At 41.4% G+C, this 25,270-nt stretch overlaps 1 protein-coding gene across 3 annotated transcripts in view; it reads left to right on the top strand.

Annotated features, from left to right (window-relative positions):
* arhgef12a (Rho guanine nucleotide exchange factor (GEF) 12a) overlaps positions 1-24,664 on the top strand; it is a 34,111-nt gene extending 9,447 nt beyond the window's left edge. The window contains exons 2-41 of one of the 3 annotated variants that reach the window (XM_084558791.1): positions 4,292-4,312; positions 5,054-5,145; positions 6,885-6,950; positions 9,393-9,491; positions 10,564-10,613; positions 10,815-10,872; positions 10,959-11,131; positions 11,315-11,392; positions 11,762-11,881; positions 12,289-12,396; positions 12,625-12,759; positions 12,893-12,994; positions 13,100-13,210; positions 13,333-13,431; positions 13,617-13,659; positions 13,934-14,039; positions 14,917-15,054; positions 15,176-15,208; positions 15,861-15,975; positions 16,069-16,174; positions 16,266-16,469; positions 16,554-16,692; positions 16,780-16,812; positions 16,915-17,066; positions 17,261-17,407; positions 17,609-17,694; positions 18,432-18,557; positions 18,757-18,871; positions 19,880-19,980; positions 20,199-20,276; positions 20,448-20,523; positions 20,633-20,800; positions 20,979-21,066; positions 21,158-21,235; positions 21,326-21,420; positions 21,546-21,746; positions 21,844-22,080; positions 22,210-22,436; positions 22,548-22,623; positions 22,720-24,664. In XM_084558791.1, the coding sequence (XP_084414917.1) occupies positions 4,292-4,312; positions 5,054-5,145; positions 6,885-6,950; positions 9,393-9,491; positions 10,564-10,613; positions 10,815-10,872; positions 10,959-11,131; positions 11,315-11,392; positions 11,762-11,881; positions 12,289-12,396; positions 12,625-12,759; positions 12,893-12,994; positions 13,100-13,210; positions 13,333-13,431; positions 13,617-13,659; positions 13,934-14,039; positions 14,917-15,054; positions 15,176-15,208; positions 15,861-15,975; positions 16,069-16,174; positions 16,266-16,469; positions 16,554-16,692; positions 16,780-16,812; positions 16,915-17,066; positions 17,261-17,407; positions 17,609-17,694; positions 18,432-18,557; positions 18,757-18,871; positions 19,880-19,980; positions 20,199-20,276; positions 20,448-20,523; positions 20,633-20,800; positions 20,979-21,066; positions 21,158-21,235; positions 21,326-21,420; positions 21,546-21,746; positions 21,844-22,080; positions 22,210-22,436; positions 22,548-22,623; positions 22,720-22,730 (4,291 nt within the window). In that variant the 3' untranslated portion in view covers positions 22,731-24,664. Of the gene's footprint in view, positions 1-4,291; positions 4,313-5,053; positions 5,146-6,884; positions 6,951-9,392; positions 9,492-10,563; positions 10,614-10,814; positions 10,873-10,958; positions 11,132-11,314; positions 11,393-11,761; positions 11,882-12,288; positions 12,397-12,624; positions 12,760-12,892; positions 12,995-13,099; positions 13,211-13,332; positions 13,432-13,616; positions 13,660-13,933; positions 14,040-14,916; positions 15,055-15,175; positions 15,209-15,860; positions 15,976-16,068; positions 16,175-16,265; positions 16,470-16,553; positions 16,693-16,779; positions 16,813-16,914; positions 17,067-17,260; positions 17,408-17,608; positions 17,695-18,431; positions 18,558-18,756; positions 18,872-19,879; positions 19,981-20,198; positions 20,277-20,447; positions 20,524-20,632; positions 20,801-20,978; positions 21,067-21,157; positions 21,236-21,325; positions 21,421-21,545; positions 21,747-21,843; positions 22,081-22,206; positions 22,437-22,547; positions 22,624-22,719 lie in introns of all 3 variants that reach the window. The other 2 variants (XM_084558790.1, XM_084558792.1) reach the window with 2 other exon arrangements.
* Positions 24,665-25,270: the final 606 nt, after the last annotated feature.

Here is a 25,270-nt window from a genome sequence, read left to right as displayed (position 1 = left end):
AACCTATCACTAGGGCATAGAACAATAATCTACCACTACTGTGATAGTTTCCCAGACTGTGAAGCCACGTGAGCTATGACTGTGTGTCAGTGATATGTTTCAGTGGAAACATTGCCCTTGAATTGGGACCCTTTAATATGTCCAGTCAGCCTTGCAGTCCCTGCAGTCAGTATACATCAAGATACAGAGCTACCACAGCAAACACCTCCTATCAGAATGGGTTTAGGCACGACTGCGCTATTTCCTGTCCCAGTTCATCTTCATATAGTATTATTTTCTGTTTACACTGACTGGTGACTTTAGACAAGCCTCAGCTATTACCCGAGCAACGGTAATGTACTCTCTGCAGTCTATTAAGCTGCCCGCATGACCATGCCAGTTATTTACTTTGAACTGTAACCTTCGAGTTACACTTGAAAGCTGGCTGTGGTTATTATCCTTGTGTGACTTTTAGTTAAAAATGAATGAGATAGTGTCAAGCAACAGGTGTTTTTATCTGTTCCTTTAATATATGTAATTGTTTTTAGGAAAATAAAATAATAAAAAGTAAAGCATATATGATTAATCTCCTTTAATCTCCAGCAACATGTTTAGAGTTCTTAACGTTTGCGTAGCATCAGCCGTTCAGCTGAGAAAAAAACGGTCTCGAATTTAGACCAAACCCCCCTGTGCGGTTTTCTTAAACCACAGCTAAAAGCAGCAGAATATATCAGATGCTTACCAAGGAAATGATCGGCTCAGTACCTTGATATTAAGTCTGCTTTACAGGTCTTTGTGGGCTTCTGTTGAATGGTGCTATTACTGTTGATGTAGACATGTTTCACAGGAAGTTTTATTTGCAAATATAAATGCACAACCGTACTATGCATTTTACATCCTACGTACATCCACGCTAACCGTGCAACGAGTTGTTCCAACCATACATTGGCTATAGTATATAATGTAAGCTTTTCAGTGTAAGTCTTTCCAGTCAGTCACTGGCAAAATAAACAGGGAAATGTAAGTAATGTGATAGCTGTGCTCTATTCTTCTTAACTTGCCAGCATGAGTTAAGATGTCAACTTAGTGTAAGTGGGTATTTATCAGCCCTTTCTGCTCATGGTGCAACAAAGCAAAAACTGAATGGGGATTCATGGGGCTCTTAAGCCTGTACTACATACTACATAAATCAGGTATGATGGGTAGTTGTCAGTTAGCTGCTCTGTTAATGTACAGTTCTGTGGAGTCTTGTCGTAAGCTTTGCCCTTGTGGTAATTACTTCAAATGTGGCTTTGCCAATTCCTCTTTCTCAGATAAGTACACATTTCCTTCCACTTTGAAAGTAGCTGCCTTGTTTGATTTCACTTTACAATTGTTGTCCCTTCTTTCTCACGGTAGCTCTGAGGAGGCATTGGACCGGATTGGAACATGTGATGTGTGTGTGTTGATGTAGTTATTTAGCTACTATATAGACTCAGTTTTGTGTGGGCAAACACAAGAATAAAGGATGGAGGTAATACTGTAATCGTGTTTTGCCTTAAACAAAATAATTTAACATGTAATCTGAGTACAAACATTACAGCGTCCTTAAAAACCTGCATATCACACCACTAATTGCCCGGCGTCTTTCACTTTCAAGCGTTCCAGTAACAGGACTGCTGTCTCGCTGTCTCACTATCTCTCTACCACACCTCGAGCTGTGTTGCAGTTATTCTGTGACGCCTGTGGGTGATTATCTTTTTTTAACATTTTTTTCCATACTCTTAAGTTTTGCTGGTTGACCCAAAAACCAATGACAGTGACATCAGCACTCTCGTCCAACCCAGCAGAAGTTGGTAATGACAGAGAAAGTTTTTATTATCTGGTGGTTAAGGGCAACTAGGCAAGTTTTTCAGTCCAGCCCTGGAGTGGTATGTTGGTGTGTTTTCACCAACTTCTGCCAGAGGCCTGGCAGCTTCAGGTTTCTGTCCTGCAGGGTATTTCTGGTTTGCCGCTTCAGAATGGTACCTATAATTTTAGAAAAAAATGACCGTGGCTCTGTGTATTTATTATAGTGGTGGAACCCTTTTTATGTTTGATATGCCTGAAATTCATCCAGTCATTTTAACTACTTGTATGCAGAAGAATCTCCTCATTCCTGCAGCCTTCTGTTGCACGATTCATTCTTATTGACTGACTTGCGTAATCGTTTGAGGCTTTTTGTACCTCTTTCATTATCAGTAATTTCCAGAGTTGCTTTTCTCCTTTTTTTTCAGTCTCCTACTCTGTGTTTCAATTTTTGCTGCCCTTTCAACACCTAATTTGTTACGCCTCCAGTCTTCCTGTTCCCTCTTTGCTTCTGTACTTTGTTAATATAACTCTTTGTGACTGCTTTTGTTCCTGTTCTTACATCTTAAGTGTGTATTTTTAATACTAGATGTTTTGTTCTTATTTCGTCCTCCTGTAAGCTCTGCTCTCACTGATGTACTGAAGATACTGCATGATACAATCCTAAAGAAATATTTTAACAAGACTCTTCTAAAACCCCACGTAGAAGTGTAGCATTCTTTATGAAAGCGCAGACACCAAAGGCAGCCTGACGCATCATCCAGGCCCCTAGGACATGGTTTGCCTGTCATGTTTTCATTTGTTCCTGTGGCATCAACCAAGAACAACATGTGCCTACTCAGTTTTGCCATCTCTGAGCTTGTACCTTCGCAGCTACCATTTCAGTGTGTGTTTATGTGCTGACTTTTCCATCTCTCCAATTCAGAGGTTTCTTAGGGAGTGGGCTACTTAAAGCTAGCCTTTTTTTTTTTTTTTTTTTTGCTGGAGGCTCTGGAACTTATTACAGTCTGAGGCATTTTCATAAACGGGCCATTCAGCTGCCCCTGCATGGCTCTGAATGGGACACAGTGTCGCAAGGAGAAAGAGAGTTAATGTGGGCTAGTAAGTCGCGAGACCTCCTCATTAGGGCAGGCTGGTCTTCTGAAATGTCTAGTTATCTGTAGTTCTGTTTTCTCTTGTAACACTGTGCATTTTGACTTTAAAGTGCCCACTTTCTGTTTAGCTTTTTCCTATTGCTAAATCACATAAGTACAGCGTCACAGAAGAAATTAGCAGTGTCTCAACGCCCCAAATAAATAGATGTGAGTATTACAATAAAGTTTGAGAATGGATTTACTGTGGTATTATTTCCGTGCAGTGACGCCAATCTTTTCCATGTTTTCCACTTCATCACAGTAAAAATAATAATAAAACCGGGTCTAAATTTAGACTTTATGGTAACTATGTAACTATATGACTTTCAACCCGTTGGAAGTGGATTTTTTTTTTTACTTAATGGCAAAACATGGCTCCATCCGCCTGGAGAAAAATGAGCCGCTCTGACTGTGAGGACCCCACTGCTGAATAATGCAGAGCTAAGAGGCCACCCAGATAATTGGCAGAAACTTTATGAGTATTCAGAGATTTTCCTTTCACCGGAAAGTACATTACAAATAAAATATATGATTACTGTCGCCCTTTAAATAGCCACGGAAGAGATTGTTTAAGGGTCCCTCAATAACTAAGAGGGAACCTAGAATACAAATAGGTATTTTTCCTGTTTTAAAGTCTCCTGGAGTTTTCTCTTTTGTAAGATTGGTGGGAGTAGGCTTTTGTGAGAAGCTCTGTCACACAGATGCTAATACGCACTCTTCGTATCCCCATTCATTGTCAAAGCGTGCAGGTTGATCTTTAAATGTAGAATTGACTTGATTGTATAAGAATATTTCACTTTGAGTCCATAAGGCTGCAACGTTAAAGAATTAACACCTTCTGCCAGATTTAACAGTGCAGTGTGTGTCCTCACATTTCATATCTTTTCACAAGATTTGATGCCTAAAAGCAAATCAGATCTTCAGCTTCCTGGAAAATGTCACCTCTTCCATATGGTGCTGACTCTGTGGGAATAATCTGGCTGCTTTGAAAGAAACAGGCCATGTATGCTGTTAGGATATGATTATTACAGTCAACTTGTGATGTGTGTGAGGAACAAAATCGCGGCGCACTCTCTCACACACACACACACACATACACAGCTGAGATCTGAGAGGCGGAGGGCGTTTGACCTGGAAAAGGCTTTAATCTGCAGCTGAAGAACTCTGATGTTTGATCAGGATTATCATGTTTACCACAGTGTGGGTCTCAGGAGAAGCTGTCGGCATGGCTTCTTGTTTTTCTCCCGTCATATATGCATAAACAGCTCAGCTTTTGAGCACTGTCTTCCATTGGTAGCTTGTCAGGGGATTTTTCTGTGAGATACTCATAGTCATTTTGTTTTATCTTGCAGGTTTCCCAAGAAAGCAAACAGGTAAGAATCTTATTTCATTACAGAGACATGCATGCTTATGAGTTAGTAATCCTGCGGTAACACACACACGCACATAAACCACTCGTTTACATACACAGGGGTCCGGATGAGGGAAATGAGGCAGGTTTTATCAGGCCTGGCGTGCTGTAACACAGAAGTCCTTAGAGTTTTGGACCAAACATATCCCACCAACCCCCCACTCATGCACACACATACACACAGAGCGAGGGACAAAGGGGTCCCTCTTCTAAGGGCGGCCCATCACTGCCTTTCACTGTGAACAGAACAGTGGCCTTTCACAGTTGGGGCCAGTATAGGCAGAGGCAGCCATACATAGCCTCCCGAGGTTCAAGCAGGAGTCTGGCCTTGTGGCATCTCCACTGAGGAGCAGCCTTTCTCTGGCCTTGCACTCTGGGCACTCAGCAGAGCGACTCCACATCCTCTCTGGCCGTCACATTATACAGTAGACACACTCAGCTTGATTCATACACTAGGAGGTCCTCCTGCCACATTATTCTCAATGCTGAAATGAGCGATTGTTGGTTCTTTCTGTAGCTGCAATGCCTCCTGTATCTTCTGTTCATATAGTGTACAGTGAGATGCATGCATTACAATGGCTTGGCCTCTATAAAATGCACCATATAAAAGACTATAGTGTTGTATTATGCACACACACATTGCACAAATTGTGGCCATGTGCTATTTAACTACCATGTCTCACAGATGTTCCCCTTTCTCTAGAACCAGCAGCATTCTCAGTAAAGACCACCCCCCGGATAAGAAACCCAAAAGCGACAAAACCGCGCTGTCCTCCAATGAGTTTGACCCTACAGGTAACTTCCTACTTTCACTTTCACGTTCCTGTTTCTCTTATTCACTCTTTTTCGGTCTGTCACGCACTCAGACTGCGTATGCAACACTGACTGCCTCATGTGTTTCTCTCTGTCTCTCACACCTATTTCTATCTATCTGTCTTTCTAACGCCCACACACAAATGCATAAAACAAGTGTGCAGTTGACAGTTTGCACAAGGCATGCTGGGATGGTGAAAAGTGTTGCGTGTATCTTGCTCATCTGCAGTTGTCAAAGACTGTATATCAATCTTTACTTGTGTGGTCTGACCTAAGAGAATTGTTTGGACCTTATTATCTTTTTTCTGACTTGAGTGAATTTAACTAATGGACAGTATAACATTTAGTCTTTATTCGTGACGCTGCATTACAATAACTGTTCCTGAATCTTATTTTGCATTACATGTTGATTATTTTAAGCAGATAAGCAAGCAGTGGCTTGATTAATGGAGTGAAAAATCTCCAGCTGTGTGTATAATTCTCACGTGGCTGTCGTAGTTTTACATAAATCTTTGGGTTTTGTGTGTTCAGAACGGTTGGGTGGTCTCAGGCTTGCACAGATACTTGAGGGACACAAAAAGCTGCTAAGCCTGTTATGCACTCAGGTTTATGGCAGGGTGAGATTGTTCAAAAACAAACGAGTTTGATATGGTGACACTCCCTGACGTGTTTGTCAGCAATCAAGGGAGTATGATCTGAGATACGACTGAAGCTTCTGTATTCATAACAAAACGGAAAATCCTCTGCACCACATGGTGGCTTATGATGCAACAAAACATAGATTATTTGTTTTCTCCATGGTTACACAAGGCCTCTCTGCCTGTCTGTGTGCACCACCACACTAAAATCTTCTTACCTATGAACGTTAGGGTCATGTTTGGATTGATGCCTACGTCCTCATATCCACAGAGGAGCAAACTGTTCTTTATGGATTCTCTTTTGATTGTTATTTGTCATGAAATGTTGCATGTCTGCATGATATGTACTACTGCATGCCCCTTTTTTATTTGTTTGCAAGTTGCATGACCTCATTAACATTTTCCTAGATTTTCTTCTGATTGCACCTTTTCTGTTATCATTTTAAAGTGGTTTGGGTTGATTAGGGATGAGTAGACAGACGTTTAAAGTCCTTTGTTACCTATAAAGGCTTACAATGCAATGGACATTGTTATAAAAATAACACTCATTACTCATTTTAATTATCAGACCAGGAATTGTAGGTTCATTTTGGATTTAGTTTTAGGACCATCTCTCTCCATCCATCCAAAACTGGGTGTGGATAGTCACACCTAAATTTACACGGAGCATATATAGTTACACCAGCTACATATTCTTTATAGTAAAACTGATTGCACATTGAGTATGCTGGGGGCTTTTATATTGTAAAGGCTCAGTTTAAGTATGAAACTATGCATTTATGGATATTTTCTGATGTATATTAATTTTAATCCAGATTGCATTCATATAATTTAAGATTGAAAATTTAATTTAAACAAATTGTTAGAAAGTTAATTTTAGTTACTCCACTCTTTAGCACCTGTCCAAACCATTATGTTTTATTAAACTGCCTATTTGTTCATTTAATTTTTCTTCTCCCATGATTCGTTCTCCCTCATGATTTTCTCTTTCCTGTTTTGTGTTTCCTTTTCCTTGTGTTGGTTATTGTTTGTGTGCTGCTGTTCTGTCTATGCTGTGTTCTGCCTGGTGGGGGCTGTGAGCAGAAGCTCTGGTGGTGCAGAAGAGTGGCAGCAGCAGTGTGCTAGCAGAGGGGAAGCCTGAGTCCTGTGGTAAGATGCTCCTGTTAGGATTGGCCCGTGTGACAGCTGCATCGTTACATGCTTCAGATCCTGGTGTGAAATTGCCGCTAGTTGATTGTTTTTACACAGATTACCTGCAAAATTGTATTATTATTATTATACATTATTAAATCAACTGTCTAAATGGTCAGAGTGTTTGGGCACAGAATCAGTGCCTAAAGTTTAGCTTAAGTGAGACACATCAACATACACCCATTTGCCAAAACATTAGTAGTAATAACTATTGCTTTGTCATATAACAACCCTGCACTAAATCTTAGCTTCATGACGTTTATGATATTCAACATTAGTCTAAAATAATAAGTACTGAGCTGTTGGTTCAACTGTGTTTTCATTTTGGAGGCTGTGGTTTGTTGTACTACTGATTTGTGTTGTGTTATGCTGACACGTTTCTTTTACATTTTACTCAGTGGCCTAGGCTCAATAATCGAAACACACCACAAACTACATCCTGCGAAATGATCACACGGTTGAATTACCACCATTCACACATTTAAACAGTCATGAAGGTGAATTTAGTGCAGGACTAATATAATTTCATCCTTACAAGGACTTCCTTATGCTCACAGTAAAGCTAAACACCTGATGAACAATGACTTTAGTGACTTGTTCTTGGCATTACCGAGCCTCAGCATCCCTGCAGTGATGGAGTGTCATCCTGATCAACTGCTCTCTCGTGCTTGTTACATCATGCAGGTTTCTCTTCGGGTTTTTGCTGTTGTTGGAGGCAATAAACGAGCAGAGACAGACATTGTCAGATAATGTGAGATTTCCAACCCCAGCGTTTACAGCGACTGCCTGACTTGGCGTGCAATGAATTTACAAAACAAATTCTTAAGTCAGCTGTCATAAGTTCCAGTTTCGGCTTATGACAGTCTAGTCTCTGCCTAGGACACAGTTCATCAAGATAATACGTTAATATCACATTCAGAAAAGCACACACAGGTTCCTTCTAAGTTTCGTCTGATCTGGCGCCAGAACTGAAGAACCAATGAAAAACATTTATCACAGAACAGCGTTTGAAGCTCAGAGTACTTTTATATGCTGTATCCTAATGATTTTTCTTTGTGATTGTAGTGCTAAAGGCATTATCAGACAGTATTAAAGGTCAGTTTATTCTCTAGAGCACATTTCCTTCACTTTCAGGAAAGGGTGCTGATTACAGATCAGTTAAGGCTTTGAATAATACATTAGCTCAGATGGTTTAACCCGATCACTGATCATGTCAGCGCTCCCACTCCTCATTGTTTTACAAAGACCAACCAAAGGCCTCAGAAATACTGTAAATCATGGGACACAGGCAGAAGATAAACATCTAGAGGCAAATTCACACCAGCTCTATAACCCACATGGCTTCATCTGCTTCCTTGTCACCCCTGCCCTCTCCCCCTTTCCCTTCCCCCTCAGCTCTACCTAACCCTTCTCTCTACACCCCTCCCCCCAGCCTGGGGCTTTAGGCTCCCCCAACCTCTCTCCTTGTATTGGCTGCCCTTCCTTCCATTCTCCAACCCCCGCCCCTCCACTGCCCTTATCGATCGACTCACCTCTCTGGTTGATGCTGCACTGACCGGGAAATCTCAGACAAAACAAGAAAGCAGATCAAAGGTCACCTCCCTCAGCATGGGTCACTTATAAAATCTAAGAGGTTTTAAGATTATTAGAAAATCTGCCAACTGTATTTATGAAGCACGCAGGACGACATATTTGTGAATTTTGCATTCTTTGCATTGTGTTTTCTTTTGCGTGCACTGTCCTGTCAGTCTAGTCAGTGTCGGCCAGGTGAGAGATAAGCTCTAATCTGTTCTTGCCATGCTAATGAAACTCCGCATTGAGAACCTGAAAAGTAACTTTTCTCTCTTTGACTTGTGAGACGACAACCTTTTGCCTGAAGTGTTTTTACTTCTTGTTCTTATTTATTACTACTAAGTGCTAAGCAACTGGAGTTTGTTCTAGGATAGGGTCACGTTTAAGTGTGTCTCCAGACAATACACATATGTACACTAAAAGCCTTAATGGGCATTCCTACTGTCCATACTCCATAAAATATCTCCTTTCTTAGTGTAAGTAATGGGCGGCAAAATCTCTTTGTGGCCAGGATGGACAGTAGGAACAAATACAGAGAGCAGTAATTCCTGTAATATACAGTGTGAACAGGCATTTGAAACACAAAACACCTGATCTCTTTCCAAAAAAGTTGATGTTTATACCATTTAATCAACTGCAAAGTCTGATTTTTGTCACTCACAAAAATCCCTTTCCAGTGCAAGTCATAATATGACGACAAACACAGGGGCTTTATTTTTCACAGTGTTTCTTGCTGACTTCACCGAGTAAAATAAACTTCCTTTAGTGACTTCCTGCTCCTTTTGAAGACACTGTTATGTCTGTCTGTCCTGTCTGTCTCACTTGCAGGTCTGGTCCAGCGATGTGTAATCATCCAGAAAGATGAAAATGGCTTTGGGCTCACTGTCAGCGGCGACAACCCAGTGTTTGTGCAGCTTGTCAAAGAAGGTACGGTTGAGTCTCAAACTTAAAAGGAAGAAGAGAAGATATTATTACAATGACTGCTTCTTGTCTGCGCCTTCATAAAGTAGATTTGGGCTCCGTTTTCATGTGCTGACATGAAACTCTCTTCGCAGTTTGTTAGGAACTCCCAGATATAAGTGGCAACTGTGTCTAAGTGACCACCATTCACTCACCACCACTCATGACGTCACTGACTGAATGCTATATTTCCTCCTTGGTAGTTTCAGTGTAGCTTCAGCTTCTGCTTTATTATGAGGGGAATTTGACAGGATGCTTCTGTGGTCCCCAGTCGTCTCTGACTGTAGAGGACCATACAGACTGTTGCCAGGTAACAGAAAACAGAAGAGTGCGGAACTGAGAGAAGACTTTCGCTGCACTGCCATCAATGCTTGGCAGTGTTTTACTGTTCCTATACGGCTCCCAGTTTGTGCTTGAGCAATCTATTTAGTTTCATCTGAATAATTTATACAACTTCACACTGTCTTTTTTTACTGCATTGTGAACTGAGAACCAAACATAATGAAAATCTGTAGTATCTTGCTGCAGTTTAAGCCTTTGTCAAAACTTTTTGTTTTTCCTTAACAGATCCCATCTAATATGGACATATATACAAATCATCTGGTCAGAAGTTGTCAGTCATGCCTGTCCTGATTTTAGACCAGCTGTTCAGATTGTGTCACTAGTTAAAATCTCCATACTGACACAAACTCGAAGAGCCCAAATCTGTTTTGGTTCACAGAATACTTTGCTGCTGACTACACAGTCAGACGTGGCTCTCATAATAACCTGTCTCATGCCTAAATCCCTTTGTTTGGGGTGGAGCTGTGAAACAGGTCCATCTCGTAATATAACTACTGTTATGGTTTTTGCGAATAGTCACTTGGCTACATCTGGTCTGTCAAGGTTATGTAGCGTAACAGAAATATCAACAATCGCCCCATGAAGCTGTTGTTTTTACCTCCTTATTTTCTCCCATCGATTTCATTCTTCCATTAGTTTTATGTCTTTCCTTCCATTTCCTGTTGGTTTAATGTTCTTTCTCCTCTGTGTTTGCCAGATGGGGCTGCAATGCGGGCAGGTGTTCAGACAGGAGACAGGATCATTAAGGTATAGGGTTCATCTACTTCCATGTCTTTAAACTCCTAATGTCACTGTTCTCTGCTCAGTGGCTGAAGCAGAGGCTGTAGGCTGCCACCTACTGGTCACTAAGCATACCTGCTCTGTCTGGGGATAAAATGTTATGACCTCATCTAAAGCTGTGTCTAGAAGGTTTTGGTTTTGTTAATTCTCATCATCACTCTCTTCCAGGTTAACGGGACCCTTGTTACACATTCTAATCACACTGAAGTGGTGAAACTTATCAAATGTGAGTTCCTATGTCTGGGTTTTAGCCACGTTTACAAAATAACCCTCAAAACAAAACTGAAATAAATTGTTCTGTTTTATTTCTAGCGGGCTCCTATGTGGCCCTCACAGTGTTAGGGCGCCCTCCAGGGCTTGCCCAGATCCCTTTGCCTGAAGCAGAGCCTGAAATGTTGGGCGTTAGCATATCATCTCCAAACTCTCCAGCATCAGAACGCCCCTACAGTCCTCTCGACCGCCTCTCCTCTCCACAGCCACCATGGGTACTAAAGACATTATTCTGTTTCTATACCTTAACAAAATTTCAGTTTATGCAAAGTTATTTTTAAATGCATCTATATTTTATATATATATATGACATATGCTTGAATTTATATTATCTGTATTCTGTATAGCATAGTTCTTTCTTTCCACTTTTCAACTTCTCTTTTTGTTTTTCCCCACAGGATGAGAGTAGCAGTGTCTGCAACCAGAAGGCTGACATCTTGCAAAAGAAGCTCTCAAAAGAGCAGCAGGAGCTGCAGGTTAGCATAACAATCACTGTCACTTACCATCTTCTCTTCTAACACTTTTTTCCTTGTAGGCTTTGGCAGTACTGAGGTGATTTCTCGTCTTATTGCGCAGTTATGTAAACCTAAATCCTTTTTTAAGGTGTGTTGCGTTATCTCTGCTGAGAATCAAAAGGATCATCTCTCACCTGTCTTTAAATGGAACATAATTTTGGTTAGGAGACAACGTGTACACTTGATGAGACTGCTGTTACTCATGCAGTATCTTTCTAAACATTCACTGCAGTATCAACACATGATCTATTTTACTTGCCTGATTTTATACCAGTGACAGTGACCTATTGTTCCTGCTCTTGTTTGGATTTCTCTCCTCTTTCTGTCTAGGCCATGAAGGAGGAGTACAGCAGGAACCCCTCCCCCAAACTACTGAAAGACATCCAGGAAGCTAAAAAACACATTCCTCAGCTGCAGGGTCAGCTCCTCAAGGCCACTGGGACAACACAGGTAGCAGCTAAAATGCAAATTTAGAATATCCACAGAATATCTGGGCGCTCTACCGGCAACATGCAAGCGACCTTTGTATAATTTTGTGTGCAGCGTTTAGACCTCGTTCCAGACAAACATTAATCCTAATCTTGTCAGAGGATTAGGCTTCCTCTGTGGGAAGCCACTCTTTTGTGTCTGTGTGACAGCTTATTTTATACACGTCACTCACTGAGCCTTGCATTATGTATATCATCATATTAGTCTGCTCTATGTGAATTCTAGCCATATTGTCTGAGATTACACTCTTAAAATACTCATAAATCCGTGTATAGACTAATATATGGTTAGTCGTGTTTGTAGCCTGTGCTGCGAGGGAACGTCTCTTGATGTTTATAATTACTAACAAATCCTGCATGAATCCTCAGGATGCTGTTCCTGGTGGTGATGCAGATGATGGTAGCATATTTGAGACAGAGCGCACACTATCCCTGAAAGGAGACAACAGTACAGACCTGCCCTGGAGCAGCACTCCTGTAAGTTACCACAAAGTAAAAAAAAAAAACACAATCCATCCAAACTTCAAATTAAACTTTGATTCCAAGACTGGGTACACTTTAAAGCAATAGCTCAATTCCATTAAGTTGAATGAACTGAGTCAGATCTGCGTAGCTTTGTACATTTTCGCCCAAAGTTGTTCAGTTTCTGGCAAATCTTTATTAGATTGATTGTGAAGGTAATGCTTTGTTCGATCCCACCTCCAGATATCTCGCATATTCGGGCACGTTTCTCCAGAGAGCCAGTTTCACATAGAGGCATCCTGCCCCAGTCCAAAGAGCACACCCAGGAACAGCCTCAACTCCTACCACTCCCCTGAGACAGAGGATGCCACTGACCTGGTAGCTAGACCGTTTGGCCTTGTACTAGTTCTCCTCAGAATACTTACTGATTCCCTCTGCTGATGTACACAAATATTGGAAGGCCAGGGGAGTGTAATCGTAATTTCACAAAACATTACTGTCTTGTCTGCAGGACTCTCTGTCTCCTACCACAGTCAGCAGTCCCTCCTCTTCTCGCCTAGTCTCGCAAATCATTGGAGCTGAAGATGATTATTTTGATTCAGACCAGGAACAGGTATTTCTTTACAGCACAGCGTTAACATCCTTTCATCCGTTATTCATTAAAAACTGCAGGGGATTTCTGATACCTGTTTAAACTGTCGCACTGACTGTGTTTCAGGCAAACGGCCAGTGTAACAGCTTTAATAGTATTGAGCAGCTCAAGTCTCGCCCCGCCCACCTCGCAGCCTTTCTGCATCATGTCATCTCTCAGTTCGACCCTGCTCCTGTGGTAAGACTCCCTTCCTTCATGCGTTGTTAAACATCGTTTATGTATTAATTTCATGCTTTTATAGCATCCTGGCAGACTCTGAGGTTCTCTTTATCTTTTATTAATATTTGTGCCGTTCTCAGCTGTGCTACCTCTATGCTGACCTCTACAAGCAGACCAACTCCAAAGAGACCAGACGGGTATTCATGGACCTCCACAGCTTCTTCATTGACCGGGGAGCAGTACGTTTTCTCAGTTTATGTTCCTTACAGTAAAATACGCTAGAAAAAGTCTATCGTTCAGACTCGTACTTTGTTTGTTTGTCTTTCTTTAATGCCATGCCAAGTGTTTTGTTTCGACATCAGTAAAATCCTTCTCTTTCTCCATTTGTCGTTAAAATATAAAAACTTTTTAATTTTTGTTGCAGAATTTAAAAGTTGCCGTTCCTGAATCTGTTTCCTCTGATCTTGGTAAGTATTTCATACTGCTTTTGCTTAATTTAGTTGTGTGCCCAGAGTCGTTCTCAATAGGTGATTTTTGATTTGTGACTATTTATACTTTAGTTCATTATATTGTCAGTGTTTTAATTACTTAGTCAGCCATGCACACTCTTGACCATGGTGTTAGGAAGTTAAATGCTCTAATGGTTTGGAAAGCATCACTTAACTCTAATGCCACCTGTTTGGTGTGCGCATCGCGATCCCTCTGCGCTTTTCTATAATGTATGAGTGTGTGTGTTTGCAGATCGGCGGCGGACAGAACTGATCCCAGAAGAAATAAACAGGCAACATGTTCAAACACTGCAGGACTCTCTGCTCACTGACATTCAGAAGAACCTTGAGGATTTTAGGTAAACTTAGCAATTATGAATTTATAGTTTTTGTGATGTGGTCCTGAGCATTTAGTCAGTTTGACAGCTAATGCAAGTAAAGAAATCAGTGTATACTTTATTACCTCAGTGTCCCATACTCTTTTTAGTAATTTTTCTCTTAAGGCCAGGACACACAAAGCCAACAGTTGGCCATTTGCCTGTGTCAGGTCATTGGTAGTGTCTGTGACTAAAGTTGCCCCAGTGCGTCCTGCACCATTGGCACTAGTTGGACCTCTTGGCAACTTTTCAGACGATTCAGCATTTTGAAGTGGTGCGCATCGGTCAGAGAGATTTTTTTTGCGACTGGCTGATCATCTTGCATAAGAAGAAAAGTGGATGTGACGAAACAAGAATTGCAATCAATAATTACAATCAATATTTAATTACATTAATTATGTCAGTATTTTCACAACAACATGATCATCTGGACTGAATAAACTGTAGACCAACTGATCAGCGTGAATCAGGACAGAGTGGCTCAGCATGACAGTTGGTAGCTCTTCTTTTTCTAACAGTGTGTGACACTGTTTCCACGGTTGTTGTGACCGAGCATCGAACCGGCGACTCTTTACGTAGTGGCGAAACCTCTTAGCCGATAGTGGTTCTTCCAGTTTCTGCTTTTGAATGAGAAATGCAAACTATTGCCACCTGCTGGAATTAAGAGGTATTTGCTTTCATCAGGCACAGAACATAAAGTATGTAGCTGTAGTTTGTAGAGTGTTCAAGTGGAACTTTTTGGTCCATCCCAAAGCAATGTGCGGTGTGTATCACAGCCTGCCTTTGTTGCCCGTAGTTCTTTGATGTCCATTTGTTGTGTCCATACCCTAAGGCAACCTGATCCTTTTGATACATGCAGGCAGAAGCGCAGTATGGGCCTAACAGTGGCTGAAGCTGAGTTGGCCAGACTGGACCACGAGAGAGTCAGAGACCGCGTCACTCTAGAGCGAGAACGCTCGTATGCTGAAAACATCATCGCCAAGATAGAAGATGTCCTGTAAGTAGCACATGCAGATTGACAAATATAAAACCTCTTGCTGTTCAGCTATACACATGCACACAATCCAGTGCTTCTTCTATCATCACTATTTAGTTTTTCTTCTTTGTATTGTTTCCAGGTCAACGACTCAGAACACAGAAGAAGAGAAATGGTAAGAATCTTTTTTTTTTATTTGTGCTGTGGAGGCTTAATTGATAAGAAGAGCATTCCTTAAAACATGTTGAGGAGATTATCTGGAGCTTCAACAGCTCTCATGGCCCCTCAAACCATCTGTGTTGTCACATTGCATTTACAATCCATCATATGGCTCACAGTTATCTAAAAGAATTGTCTAGCCATGGTTTATTGTATTGCATTTTGACTCCTTCAAATTAGTAATCAAAAGCAATCTTTTCACTAAACAAATGTCAGTGGAGGTAATTCTTCATCTGTAAAGTACAGTCTTTGATGTTTCAACTGAGAATACACAACAAGATATTGGCGTCATCTAAGCCCAATCTACATCCCCCCACACTTTACAAATTAAGCACTCGGGCATTCTCTTGAAGAAAACATGTAATTTATGCACTATGTTTATCTTAAATTATTCAAAAGTGTGACTGGTTGAAACAGTCTTGTTTGAAATGCCATATGGTCGCAGCACAGCCCAGATGGTTTGTGTAGAAATTGTATGAGAACGACTGGCACGACATATGGTACGAGTCACAATATGGATACTTGTTCTCTTCAGATTTCAGCATTGTCTTGTTTGGTTTATTATGATTCAGAAAGCAGCTCAAGTATTGCCACTTGTTTTCATTTAGCACCACAATGCAGTATGTTATCTATACGTACATGAAGCACCTTGGAGTGAGGGTCAAGGAACCTCGCAGTCTGGAGTCCAAAAGAGTTCGAATCAGCTTTCTTCCCAAGATTAAGGTACTTTACATACTGCTTCTACAGTGAGCGTTCCTCCTTTCCCTTTATTGCCTACATGACACTTTGCTTTCCCTTATTTTTGATGATCTGCAGAAAAGCATGAAGACAGAAAAGGAAGGAGAAGAGAAAGTAAAGAAAAATAGATTTCAAAGTATCCTTGCACCTCAGCGTCGGCCCAGTCGCATCGAAGCAGCATCGGGTAAGTTGTCACTTTTGAATAAACCAAAACAATGACAGTACTTCTAAAGCTTTTTTTGTTTTTTTAATTCTGACATCAATTTTCTCTTCAGTGGGTAAAGCCCTGGACAGTCGGCCCCGGCCTCAGAAACAGTTATCTCAGCCTTCATTGGGGGCTAGTGACCACACGGAAGCCGCTCGATTGAGAGGCAGCCAATCGAGCGAGGGCTCCGAACTCACACACTTCATGGCTGTCAACACATCATCCCCAAACAGCGCCACCTACAGCTCGGACACTAACCGGGACGCTGATAGTTGTGAGCTACAAAATGAATAAATTAAACAAGAAAATTAAGTTGTGATGGAGGAGTGGTTTCTAACTCATTTTTTTGTCCCATCAGGTGGGACTCCAACCTCAGGCATCCCCAGGCTGAGTGACGGCCTTCAGTCTGACCCTCTGGACGGGTTGACATGCCCTGCTCCAAACTTTGATTTTTACAGCCTGGACCAACTGCAAGAGGACGACAGAGAAAGCGACAAGTGCGTCTATAGTCACATTTTGCAAGAACGCTACTGCATTAAGATTTCTTATTTATATCATTGATTTCTCTGTTGACTTTTTTGTAGACCTCATGAGGGAACACCAAAGGCCATAAGAAGGTAAACATTTTGGCATTGTTAACTCAAATCTATCTAAAAAATACAATAGGAAATGGTGAATCTATTAACTAGATGGAAAGCTAACATTTCATTTTCCCATAGGCTCGAGGGACTAGGAGCTGCTGATGTCCAGAGTGAGGACGACCAAGGGACAGACACCGAGCACGATCCCCCAAACTGGCAGCAGCTGGTGGGACGGGATGTCCTAGCAGGTCTAAGGCCTCACGAAATCAAGAGACAGGAAGTTATCAACGGTGAGGACGGCGCACTGTAAAATCAACTGAAGCTACATTTATATCTTCAAAGAATGTACCAGCTTCTCTCTCTGAGTTTTCTTGGGTAGAAGAGGAGAGAGATGTGCACGGGAGCGAGTGTTGCAAAATGTGCATTATGTTGAGGTGTGTACAGAGCTGCCATGTTGAATCAACATCTTGCATTGTGTCTGCAGAGTTGTTTTACACCGAGCGAGCACATGTGCGGATGCTGAAGGTTTTGGACCACGTTTTCTACCAGAAGCTTTCCAAAGAGGCCATCCTGCCTCCTGCTGACATCAAGAACATCTTCACCAACCTGGAAGAGATTCTGCAGCTGCACGGTACATACACAAAAACATACACATCTGAAATTTGTCAGAAAGACTCCTCTATGCATGACTGATGTTGAACCATTAAGATGGAGTAGCACACCCCAAAAGAAAACTACAACAGCACATAGACCCTCATGTTGTCATGATGCATTCTTCATATTTGTTATCTTATGCTGACTATACAGTGCTGCCTTTCCTTTTGAATTTCAGTTTCAATACTTGAGCAAATGGCAGCCGTTCGGAAGAGAAATGAGTCTTCAGTAATTGATCAGATAGGAGACGACTTGCTCTCCTGGGTGAGTACAATTCTCCGTCCGAAATTGTATTTCCTCTTTCAAACAATTTCTTATATTGAATAAATTTCAAGATGACTGATGTGGTAGGGGAAAAAAACAGTGCGCACAAAGAAATTGAACTGTTGCCCTGAAATTGCTTCATAGCAAGAAGAGAGTGTTGACGCTGGCGTGAGATTGCTTTTCTCAGCCGCAGTTCTGTTATTTTTTGACATGTTGTCTGTACACGAATGTGGTTTTGTACAGTTTATATATATATATCTATGACGGAGAAGGAATTATTGGCTTTTTTTCCTTACCCTTAACATAAAACATGGCATAGTTGAACACCTGCTTACCTCAGTAACAAGAGGTGTTATGACAGGGGAAGCAAGTGGGAGGACTGTTAGCTTGTTCCTGAGTAAATGGTTATGTCAGACAATGCCCCAGATTTGTCTGACACTGCCGCATCTCAATATTGTACGTGATGTATTTGATGTGAGGTAGCCACATAAGGCTGGCAGCCTCCTCTAAAATCACTCTATGGGGGATAAGTAGGGTAAACGGTCCCCTGAGGGTCTGAGCATTGATCTAGTCTGCACTGAAATTTAAGCTGTCTACGAGGACGTAAGCCCGGCCCCCTTCCGGGAGTCCCTGTAGTGGTTAAAGACTGGACATTTCCATGGTAACAGCCCCTGACCCAGATCATTTGAGTTACTGTCCGTCTCTGCTCTGTCCGGTCTTGTGTTGGGTGGTTACAGTTCAGCGGTGGAGAGGAGGAGAAGATAAAGCAGGCGGTGGGGACATTCTGCAGTAACCAGCCGTTTGCTCTGGAGATCATCAAGACCAAGCAGAAGAAAGACTCCAGGTTCACTTCGTTCATTCAGGTACTCGCATTTGTCTCACGTAGTACTGATTATATGCTTGAGTATATGTTCAGCCTGTGTCAAATACAAGGGCTGAACTATGTATATATAGATCTGTCAACTAAATAGCAACCCAAGCTACTTTTAATGCAGTTCAGTCAGGATTTATATTTCTTTAAAGATTTTAAGTGCACTCAACTTGTATTTTGTTGCTTTGCAGGAGGCAGAGAGTAACAGACAGTGTCGCCGCCTGCAGCTTAAGGACATCATTCCTGTAGAGATGCTACGGCTCACCAAGTACCCCCTGCTACTAGACAACATCGTCAAGTACACAGGTGCTGTAGTGTTGCCTTAGAAATGAGAGCTCTTTCACCGCAGTACGCAGAGATTTGTTCATGCTTTAATCGCCAAGTCTGAAAATGCTGCACGTAGACAACTTGTAACATAATAACTTCAACTACTAATAATTTTCATTTTCAAATGATCTACCCATTATGTTCTTAACTGTTGTATGAATGGCCAAAAATCCCAGTCACAAGTTGATTCTGTTGCAAGGAATAATGGATATACACAGAAAAATGACACTTTCCAGTTCCTATTATACCCATTCTCTTCAAAAATGCATTCAGTTTCCATCTCTACTGACTTGATAAGCGATACTTTATTACAGCTGCAGCCTTGGATAACTGTACAGCTTGCTGCATCAATAAAAGTGTATGAAATATCTGTTCTGATTATCTGATCGAAATTAATTCCTGTGTGTTCCTGCACAGCTGCAGCAACCCTGCCTGTGGCCAACTTGAGTCGACTTCATTATTATTTTATCCAGCCTTTCTCTTGTGATCCTCAGATCAATTAGAACCTGTGAGGCAGTTAATGCAATGTGGAAATTAATTTACTTCTGTTGCGAGTATCCATGGAAACGGGTCATATCTCATTTGAAATTAATAATCCGAATCCATTGTATAAAAGTGGAATTCGACAATATCATAAAATAAAGTCGTAAGCAACGCTCTGTGTGGCAACATGCCAACTATTAGTAAATTACAGTAACAAATGGAGAGATAATCAGTTTAATGGCGCTGGAGTGATGGTGTACATTTTGGGAAATGTCACACCCATTATTTGGTTCGTTTTATTCTTGGCTGGGGTTTGGGTGTCACACTGAGAGAATGGGCTATAAAGTATAGCCAGCCATTATGGGACCATAATGCCCCCCTCTGCTTTATCATAATTTTTGAGAATGATGGTGTGTTAATGGTCGAGAGAAATATCAATTTGTCAGACAGTCCCCTGCAGAACTAAGGAGTCCTAATTATATTTGATGTCATAACATCTTTTAGACAATGCTGTGGAAAAGGACAAAGTTAAGCAGGCAGCCGATTGCTGTAGAAAGATCCTCAGTCACGTCAACCAGGCTGTGAAGGAATCTGAGGACAAGCAGGTATGACGTTTTTTTAAATCTCCTTTTCATTTTATACAATCTCCTAGATTTCCTCTTCCTCCTTTTCAGTCTCATCTTACGTCCTGCTTTTTTTCCTGCTCTGCCACAATTTATTTTTTCACTCCCTGCTTTGCTCCCCAGGCAGTGGCTTCCTCTTAAAGAGCACTTACTTATCCACTTTTTCTTTCTGTCTGTGTTTCTCCATTTCCTTCCTCTAGAGGTTGGAGGACTATCAGAGAAGATTGGACCTCTCCTCTCTAAAGCAGACGGACAACCCCATGATCCTGGAGTTAAAGGCGAGTTATCTGCACGACCCTTTTAGCTTCTGTTAAAGCTTACTCAGTTCTTGTACACCCACATGTGCGATTTTGAAATATCTGCGAGATACAAAAGGAGCACTGTGTGGAAACTGGCTTCATGGCTCAGTAGCCAGTACTTAAAGGCTGTTTTATTTTCCTGCTTATCAGAACCTGGATCTAACCAAGAGAACTTTAGTGCACGAGGGGCCGCTATCATGGAAAGTGAACAAGGACAAGACTATCGGTTTGTAACAAGTGCTTTATAAGAATATTTTAGCTCATATAGCGCAGTGTTTGACTCTAGTGGCCCACTGCTCATATTTGACTGCAAGTTTCCTTTTGTCTCCTGTCAGAGCTGTACACACTCCTCCTAGAGGACATCCTTGTTCTGCTACAGAAACAAGACGAGCGTCTGATCCTGAAGTGTCACAGCAAAAACCTGGCAGGCACTGCAGACACCAAACATATCTTCAGCCCCATCATCAAACTCAACACTGTGCTGGTGCGCTCTGTGGCTACAGGTCGGTTAACACAAAATCTTGAGTAACATAAGTAAAAAAGATGATTTCCACTCTTAAAACTGATACACAATAATGATTCAGTACTGCTTAAACAAAAGATTGAAATATGGCTTCATGTATAAAGGCCTGAATAATACTGATCTCATCTCAACCTTCTGTTCACCCTCTCTCCTGCCAGACAACAAGTCCTTCTTCGTTCTTTCCATGTCAGAAAACGGAGCCCAGATCTATGAGCTAATGGCCCCCACAGTCTCAGACCAGAAAACGTGAGACCAAATACCCTTTGATTGATCCATATCATTTTTATCGCTCCAGTCGTTAAATGGGCTTATAACTGTTATTTTCCTACCGCACAAGGTGGCAGCGTCTAATCACCCAGAGAGCTGATGCCATGAAAGTCAAGCCTCACAGCGTCATACCATTACCTCAGACAGAGTACGTTCCTTTATCGCTTCCATTTGATCAGATCTGATGGTTACCAGGGTTTGAGTTTGACACTAACATGAGATTCCGCTTGTTTGCCAGTGGAGAGAGAGACAGTGTGGAGATCATTACAGCAGGTGTTTCCAGATTGGGTGCAGACCCAGATCGCACATCTACCGGCAGCACACAGTCCACAGGTATACGCAGCAACTCAGTTATTATTTTTCCATCCATATTACTTGAATATTCCACCCTACTTTCATGTGCAGATTATCCTTTTTTAATTATACAACCTCTGAGGAATGTAATTATACCTCCTTAGATAAAGAGAGCAGCCCAGCCTCTAGAAGTGCGTTGCAGAGTTCTCTGCCTGGTAACAATCCATTTGAGTCGGTGAAGGCAGATGAGGACGAGGAGGAAGGATTTGTGAAACTGGAGCTGCCTTACGAAGTGGCTGAGGATGGCAGAGAAGGAGACTCGTTTAACATGTTTCCCTCCAGGGCAGACGAAGCACTAAAAACCTGTAAGCACTCAGAACACGTGCATCAAAACGCAAATCAAACAGCTGTATACTTCATGTTAATTTTTAAATAAATCTTTATCTGTGACCCGTCCCCTAGTGGCAGCATTAAAGCAGGTGTTGGTGACCCAGTTGATGTCCCAGGGGCCAGCAGAGCTAAACAAACGCTCGACAGGCGCCCGTCTGCTCAGGACCACCTCTCTGAGGACCCCCGTAGACTTCCGTGCACGGGTGATGGTCCACAACGGCTCAGAGAAGAGCAATTCCCAGACAGAGGATCTGGCTCAGGACCTGGGCTCTGGGGACACTGGCTTCTTTGACTCACCTGAGGATTATGGTGAGCATGCACAGTTGGAACAACTGATGTACAGATGCAGTAAATATTCCTTAAACTAATCACTTTAAGACCTTGATGTCTTTTCCTAGTGCAGCAGCACTAAATGGCTTCTTTTGACTCTCTCAGCAGGATATTTAGTCCTGGAGCGTTACAGTGGCCCAGGGGAGAGCAGCACAGATGACGACATCTTGGCATCCACCACAGGGAAGCAGCTGAGCGCCTCACAAGGCTGTGCTGCTGACTCTGGCATCAATTTGAGATTTTCCTCTACGTCACAGGCCGGCAGCCTCTCCTCTTTCAGCAGACAGGTCCTGTCTCACCTTAGAAATCTTCAGGCCAACCTCAGCTATCTGAAGGTACCTTACATTTATTCCTTTTATCCTCCACACTTTTTTTATAGTATGATGTATACACCTAATGGTCATTTTTATTGCGTGATCTGGTAGTAAATTGTTTTTCCACTGCAGGAGGTCGAGGCCAAGTATAATAATCTAATACGCCAAAGGCCAGAGAGGTCAGCAGCTGACACAGATGGAAACAAAGGTATCTCCGTCATGCTCCACAAATTACTAATCACTAGTTCTCAATATGTGAATGTCTTCCTGCATTTTGATCCTTCATCTTAATCTTTTCCCTCAGATAAGAGATAGTCGAAGTCTGTGCCGCAGCTTTTGGCTCTGGTCCCAAAGAGGAAGTACCGACGCGTAGTCTGTTCCTACTTCTTGTGTCCTGGACTTTCTGGACGTCCTATAAGCTTGTCCTCTCACTGCTGAGCCCTTATTTTTTTTCCATCGCCGTTGCCCACGGTCGCCACAGCGAACGAGAGACTTGAGTGTGAGCAAACGTATAAAGGGAGGAGTCATCTTTGTGATGCCGCATCCCTCCCCATCTTCCTCCTCAGCACAAGGCAATCAGGGAAGTGGGATTGCCCCAGAACCTCACCCCTCTACCATTTAACACCCATTTCCCCCTGAACTCCCTGCAAGAAAGAGAACTTATACCAAAATGTACAAAGATGTGTGTTTAGAATATATATATATGAAACACAAAAACAAGAAAAGGAAAATTTTAAAATAATGTATTAAGATTTTTTTTTTTTATCCCAAGATGTATTTATTTTCTTTCTTTTTGTTTTTTGTTTTTTTTTGTTTTTTTTTTTAAAGTGTTTCCCACATTGCTTGCATGCTTTTGGCCATGGTGTTAACTTTTTGGCTGCGTATCCTGCTTCAGTCGCACAGGGTTAGTCAGTGTGAGCGTTGAGTGTGCGCTAGCATACCCCTGATGAACAGCAGGACTATATTCAGACTGATAGAGGCCAGAGTTGCACTGGTGATGATTAGATCCCATTGTGTTTTAAACCTCTTTGAATTGTGTCTATAATTTCAGATAAATTCTAGGTGTGGTGTAAACTAGAATGAAGAGTCTATAGGCTCTGATCTGGTCCTGTTGCATTTCTGTGCTGACTCCTTCGTCCTCCTCACTGTGAGAGGAGTACTGCCTCCTCTTCTCCTTTTGCGTGTGATTCTCCCCCTTCTTTTCCCTGTGAACATGTATGGGTGTGATCCTTCTTCTTTTTCTCGCAGCCCAGTTGCTTTCATGCTTATTTATCCCCTCCTACTGCTCTATATGTCATGCTTCCTCATCGGCCTCTGGTTATCTTGCCCTGTTGCCCCCCTCCCCCCTTCTTCTTCTAAAAAGAGCGATCGCGCTCGCTCGGTGTCAGCTCCTGACAGAAATGCTGCTTCTTTCTGCTACTGTTGGCAATGCTGATCTGACTGCCTGATAATCTAATAATGTCATGAAGTTCAACATATACTGTAAAATGATTGGAAGGTTATGCATAACTTACGAAATAAATGTGCCATGACAAATCCAAAAAGGAAAACTCGGCATGTCGTTACTGCGTACACTGAGATTTTATGTGCATGTTTTTTTGTTTTATAGCTCATGAAAAGATTTTACATTACACAAATCCGGTCTGTTACGCTGATAGACACTGAATTATTTTACTTGTAGTGTACTTAGTGAATGACAGTTTCATTAACGGAGAAATGACTGAAGACCATTTTTCTGCAGTTTAAGATCAAGGACACCTGAGCATTACTTATGATGGATCAGCCACCTGTCTTCAAAAATGTTTCCCATCCTTGAATTTCTCCACACCCTATTGTTAAAATGACTCATCTTAGTGACAAGGAAATGTTCAGTTATGCTATTAATCGTTAAAAGACATTAGATCCCATTTTTCTATGGATGAATTGTGGCTCCTGTTCAAATGGGTCAATGATATTAGTCAGTATATTTAAACCTACTACTTCTGCTGCTCCTAATGTGTCTGTATGACCTGCACTAGATTTATCAGCGTTAATTTGTCAGGTGTCCTTGTACTTGAATTCACTTGTGATGTCATGTCACCTTCACACGTGTAAGATTTTATGTTATATAACAGTATTCTTACCATTCCCGGGAATTTATTGTCTTCCAATCACCTTTTACAGCGGGGTTACCTTTGCCAAGCCATTAGCCATTACCGAATGTTTTACAATTAAATCTGCCACAAGTGATTTTTGCCACAAGCTAACACTACTAGCCTTAACACCTGAGTCAACTTGACAGATGTGAGTTCAGCTATTATCCATTATAACTATTATGTATTTATTAGGGATGCAAATTATCGAGTAATTCATTAATCGATAGTTGTTTCATCTTATCGATCGATGATCGATTAATTGATAAGCGGCAATTTTTCTGAGAGGCTGAATTTCTCTCTGAATAGGTTCTATCTCCAGAATATGTTTGATATGCTACCAAAATGTTATTCCCTGCCCTCAAGTAAACTCAGAATAAATCTTTAATTAATTATAAAATAATTAGTATAGTAACACAAACTACAGCTAATCTGCACAAAAAGTTATATTTTAAATGAATAGCTTATAAATAGAACAATTATACACTGACTTGTAACCAAAACAGTCACAAGAAACAGTGAAGCAATTACATGACTTGTGTTAAAAATATACTTGGTGATGCATGAAGTCCACTTCATTGGACACATGGTTAAATGTATTTTTCTACATATTGGAAGTAAAAATTTCATATTCCAAACGGATAATATGCTTCCTTAGATGTTACTGTATATCATCATATATATATATATTTTTTTTTTTACGTATGTGGTTCTTCAAGAATA

This window comes from Chelon labrosus (genome assembly GCF_963514085.1).
Source record: "Chelon labrosus genome assembly, chromosome: 13".
NCBI classification, from domain to species: Eukaryota; Metazoa; Chordata; class Actinopteri; order Mugiliformes; family Mugilidae; genus Chelon; species Chelon labrosus.
Note: the sequence above shows the minus strand (reverse complement) of the source record. Positions and strands in the feature narration are given on the sequence as shown.